Here is a 5,472-nt window from a genome sequence, read left to right as displayed (position 1 = left end):
TGGTGGGTTTGACGGGGCCTTTCGGCATCCCGTGAAGGCTGCTGTGCGCAAGGACAAGGAGGTTGCTGCCTCAGCAGGCTCCTGCTCTTGTCCCCTCTCCAGAGCCCCAGGCCTGTCAGTTGGACACCGTTGAGTGGTTGCTGAGCAGGACATGGCTGCCTGTAGCTGGTTATCACAAGCAGGGGAGGCAAACCAGCTAGCAGTGTCCTGAGACCTGATCACGGTGCAGTCTACCTCTTCTGAGTCACCTTGATCACTTTACAAAGAGATGGTGATCCAGAAGTCTGTGTAGCAGACTGAGCACTTCTTGCAGGGGAGCTGAACTGGGGACCTCTTCACAGCTCTGCATCTGATAGCTGAAGGGAGTAAGACAGAGCTTCCCCTGAAACAAGCTACCTTTACCAGATGTTACAGTCTGTTCACCATGTAATTTAATTGCTAAGTCTCCAGCACTTTTCAGAATAATCAGGTGTTTGCTTTTTCCTGTTCTGACACTTGGTTTCCATCAGCCTGCCAAAGACTGCCTGGCAGGTGGCAATGAGATCCTTTTAGTTCTGCTGAAACTGTTTCTTGTGGAGATGCTTTGAAAGCAGCTGGTTTTATTTCACAGACCTCATATGACTATCACAAAACTTGTTGCAGCAGTAATGTGTTCCTCTGGGTGCTGCTTGTTAGAAGGTTTTGCTGCCTCAGTTCCTTGAATGTTTCAGGCTACATTGATAGGGTAAAGGTGAAGTTACTGTAGCTGTCAGTCTTTAGACTGAAGGGTGTGGAATTGCTGCACGTTCCTCCAGTGACACAGTCCAGATATGGAAAAGGTGCTCACTGTTAGGGTAGGCTGTTTATTCTGGGAGAAGGTTTTAGCCTTGAACAGTTGCCGGGACAAGATTTCCTCCCTTAGTTCATCAATGGAAATGCCAGTGTCAGGCTGGAGGTTCTTTTGCTTTACAGGTTGATGTGAAACTTTCCTGTAGATCACTTCAAAATTGAACTCGGGGTGGGGGGGGGATAATAGAATGGGTTGGAAGGGGCCATAAAGATCTTAGTTCCAACCTCCCTGCATGGGCAGGTACACCTCCCACTAGACCAGATTGCTCCAAGCCCCATCCAGCCTGCCCTTCAACACTGCCAGGGATTGGGCAGCCACAGCTTTTTTGGGCGACCTGTTCCAGTGTCTCACCACCCTCAGAGAAAATAATTTCTTCTTAATATCTAATGTAAATCTGTCCTCCTGAGGCTTAAAACCATTAGTCCTCATCCTTTCACTACAAACCCTTGTAAAAAGTCCCTCCTCTGCTTCAGCCCCTTCGGCCACCGGAAGGTGCTCTAAGGTCTCCCTGGAGCCTTCTCTTCTCCAGGGTGAACAGCCCCAACTTCCTCAGCCTGACTTCACAGCAGAGCTGCTCCACCTCTCTGTTGAGGGCCATGCTTCTTTTAACGCAGCCGTTTTTCATCAGCCAGCACCCACATGTCCTCAGGGCTGCTCTCAATCCATTCTTCACCCAGCCTGTGCTTGGCATTGCCCCAACCCAAGTGCAGGACCTTGCACTTGACTGTATTGAACTTCATGAGGTTGGCATGGACCCACCTCTGAGGCCTGTCAAGGTCTCTCTGGGTGGCCTCCCTTTCCTCCATCATGTCAGTCACACCGCACAGCTTGATGTGGTGCCAAGCACCATATCAGCCCTTGTTCCAGCATGTGCCCCTGGGAGGGGGTGTGTCCCTGAAATAGTCACTTCAGGAGGAGCAAATGGCTCTGAGCAGCCCAGCAAGTGCTTGAGTCTGCAGGGCTTTGGTGCTCGTGCTCTGTCCTGAATAAAGAAGCTGGATGTTCTCGTGATCCCTCACTCTCGGGGGGCTTGGTTTTCTAAATGCAGCTTCAGGTTTCAATTATGCGTTGAAATACTTTTTGGCTTCCAAGGCAACCTGCAAATGAACTAATTCTCTTTGTTACAGACAAACCTTCCAATATTCAAATTGAAGGAGTCGTGTGTGAGGAGACGATACAGCGACTTTGAATGGCTGAAGAATGAGCTGGAACGAGACAGTAAGGTGAGGCCTGGCTCACACCTGCCTATTCCTGAAACCAGGACATATGGGAACAGTTGTAGAGATAAGCTTGAGGTGCCCAGAAGTGAGGTTGTGGTTGTGGACAGCTGTTGGGGCTTGATCTGTGTCCACACAGCAAAGGATGCCCACCTCACAGAATCAAAGAATGTTAGGGTTGGAAGGGACCTCTGGAGATCATAAAAGTCCAACCTCCCTGCCAGAGCAGGAACACCTGGGGCAGATCACGCAGAAACACATCCAGCTGGGTCTTGAAACTCACCAGAGAAGGAAACTCCACAGCCTGTCTGGGCAGCCTGTCCCAGTGCTCCCTAACCCTTACACTAAAGAAGTTCTTAGGTTGAGGTGGAACCTCCTGTGTTCTAGTTTGCATCCATTGCCCCTGGTCCTACCAGTTGCTGTTTGCTGACAGGGTGATTTTGTGCTTTCAGATTGTAGTGCCACCACTGCCTGGAAAAGCTTTGAAACGACAGCTTCCCTTCCGAGGAGATGAGGGGATTTTTGAGGAGTCCTTCATTGAGGAGCGGAGACAGGGACTAGAACAGTTTATTAACAAGTAAGCTTGATCTCCTGGGTTTGCTGTGTGCTCTGCTCCTGGCAACTGCCAGAGGAAGAGGGGGCTGTGGGTTGACTGGGAAGGAGTTTGGATCTGTTGTGCACAGCTCCTATGCTAAAGGATGGTGCCTGCAGCCAGGAGATGAAATCATGCTTCTGGAGCAAGTCCTGCCTCTAGTGTGGGTTGTGTTCAGTGCTTTCTTCTGAGAGTGAGGCAAATACCAGCAGCATGGCTGTTGCTGCAGAGATCCACCAACTAGGCAGGGCTGGTTAAGGATGCTCATGCCATGCTGCAGGGCATGGCATGTGAAGGCACACCCTGTGCTCAAGCACATCTTGCTGGCCCTGTTGCACACCAATCTGGTGACCTTGGCCTGAGACTGGTGTGGGTCTGCCTTACTGGTTGTCATGACCCTGGCTGGGCAACCTGGGCAGATGCAAAGTGGGCCCCTTTGCTTTCTAAGCTCAAAGGGGAGCCCAGATGTGTCTGGATCCAACCTGTGTCTCAGACCTGGCCTTCCCAGGGAGAGTAATTAAAATGTAATGGTCTGAGGAAATACTCGACCATCAGATGCCCCTTGATTGGATTAAGGTGATATGACACTCAAGATCTGTATTTGAATATGAGGTTTAATTAAAACTATAGAAGGAATACTGATACTTCAGTTATTATCTCAGGCTGTGCAGTCATTCAAACTGCGTGACCTGAGAAAAAATTGGGTTATGCCTTGTGTTACTGAATGATTTAGGAAGGAAGAGGGAAAGAACAGGAGAAGAAAAGTTAAGTGAGACAGATAAGAGAGAATCACCAGTCCTGGAACCAGCCTTGGTCCAACCAATGAGGGGGTGGTGTTGTCCATGAGGCTCCCCCAGCCCACCATCTCAGCTCCTTCTTTACAGGCCTGTTTCAATTAAACAGTCGTTTCTCAACAGTGAGTAAGTGTCGTTGAGACATATCACCACTGAGCAAGTGGCATGATCCTCCACCCCCTCTGCTCCTCCATCCTTATCTCTGTGGTGGTCTCCATGTGCAGGCCATTATTTCTGTAGGAGCCAGGCAGTCCCTTTGTTTTGCTGGAGGGCTTACAAAGGGACACCACTTCCAGGAGTATGGCCTGAGGGCTGGTCTCTCACACTGGTTCCTTGCAGGGGGTGGAGGTCTTGGTGGTGGCTGTGCTAACCTTCACATCTGATTTTGCTTCCAGAATTGCTGGACACCCACTGGCACAGAACGAGCGCTGCTTACATATGTTCCTGCAAGAGGAGACTATTGATAGGAATTACGTCCCAGGGAAAGTGCGCCAGTAGGAGTACCTGCCACTGTCTTCCTCCATTCCACCCTCCCTCCTGCAAAAATGACATTTATTTTTACACTAAATCTGTCTTCTCTGAACCAGCTTTTCCTCTCTTGAACCTCCCAGTTTGTTCAGTATTTTCCTCTTTTGTAACTGGCAGCAGCTTGTTCTACTGGGCTGTGGTCTTGGCCTAAAGGTATGAATTATGCAAATGAGCGTGTTGTCCTGCACCTGGGGCAGATGTGAATAGTGTGGAGCAGGAACTTGCTGCTGGCGTTATGGTGTAGGAGCTGCCTCTCTCCCTGTACAGGAAGGTATGAGATGACCTTCACTCCCCTGTCTGTGCAGCCCCAAGCATCTCTGCAGGAGACTCTGAAGAATAGCAGTTGTCATGTTGGTCAGTGATCGCATCAGGTATTAGAGTTTTAGTGTGAGGCTTACCCAAAAACCGTGAGTAGGTGCCTGGGTGTGTTGCTCTCTTGTCCACCCCATTCACCCTGCATGAAACCCCCATTCTTCACTGTCTGGAAGTGCTGAGACCCAAGACCTACTCTAACCCTGCTCTCAGCCTCCTGCGTTACAGACCTGTTTGGTGTATTCGTGTTAATCCCCCTCCTTTCTAATGTGCTGCTGGCAGCTTGAGGGGTTTCCATGACGTGTGCTCTCATGATGCTCTGCGTGGGCAGTTTGGCATGTGGAAGCTGGGATAGCCTGGGCTGCAGCAGCGTGTGCTGTGGTGGTGCCTTGGCCCAGGATTTAAAAAATGCCATGCAGCTGGCTGTGCAGTGGGCTGATGTGGTGTTTCCAGCAGCACCCTGCTGAGCTGAGCTGTGACCTTATCCTGTACCCCAGCTGGAGAGGGGAGGAGACAGGTCTGGCTGGGGAGGAGCAGGAGAGGGGTGGTGGGGGCTGTTGTAGTGTGTGGCTGTGATGGCTGTCACAAGAGGAGCCCAGCGGTGAGGCCTGGAGTGAGGACACCTCTCCAGAAAGGGACAGTAGAAAATGGTCAGTCAGTCCTGAAATAAGACATTTGCTTATGAAGCAGAAGTAACAATGGCTTCTTATGTGTTCTCCCCTGTTCTGCAGTGAGTTAGGCACGCACTTGTGTGGAAAGTAAGGACACAAGCCTGGTCAGGGAATCATTCAGAGCTTGAGAGAGCCCACGAGGCTGTGATTTACTGCAAGCAAAACCGTCCTTCAGGGGCTTTTCCAGCTACCACAGCTGTGATGAGCAAGGTTGGGCTTCAGCTCAGGGGCTCCTCGGGTCAAGGCTGGCTGGTTTACATGCGCTTGGTCACTTTGTGGTGGCACAGTTGAGCCTTTCTTAGAGCATAGGCCTGCTGTGACTGCCCTCCTGTTCCTGCCAAGCACATCCCCCAAGACCTCCTTAGTGTCTCCTGGGTTTTCTGTTGAGGAACTGGAGCTGCTGGGCGAGAGGTGGCTCTTGGGGAGGAGAAGTTACTGAGACCGTGAAGGAACTGCTCCGGGGACCAGCTCGGTCGGGGAAGGGCTGTGGGGCAGCGCAGAGGCTGGTGCTTGTGGAGGCAGCCGAGCC

At 51.1% G+C, this 5,472-nt stretch overlaps 1 protein-coding gene across 1 annotated transcript in view; it reads left to right on the top strand.

The window, feature by feature from the left end:
- SNX12 (sorting nexin 12) overlaps positions 1-4,650 on the top strand; it is a 12,847-nt gene extending 8,197 nt beyond the window's left edge. Inside the window, 3 exon segments of the mRNA XM_009997178.1 lie at positions 1,822-2,052; positions 2,499-2,623; positions 3,828-4,650. Of these exon segments, the coding sequence (XP_009995480.1) occupies positions 1,822-2,052; positions 2,499-2,623; positions 3,828-3,930 (459 nt within the window). The 3' untranslated portion in view covers positions 3,931-4,650.
- Positions 4,651-5,472: the final 822 nt, after the last annotated feature.

The sequence above is a fragment of the Chaetura pelagica genome, unplaced genomic scaffold (assembly GCF_000747805.2).
Source record: "Chaetura pelagica isolate M959 unplaced genomic scaffold, ChaPel_1.0 scaffold344, whole genome shotgun sequence".
NCBI lineage: Eukaryota > Metazoa > Chordata > Aves > Apodiformes > Apodidae > Chaetura > Chaetura pelagica.
Note: the sequence above shows the minus strand (reverse complement) of the source record. Positions and strands in the feature narration are given on the sequence as shown.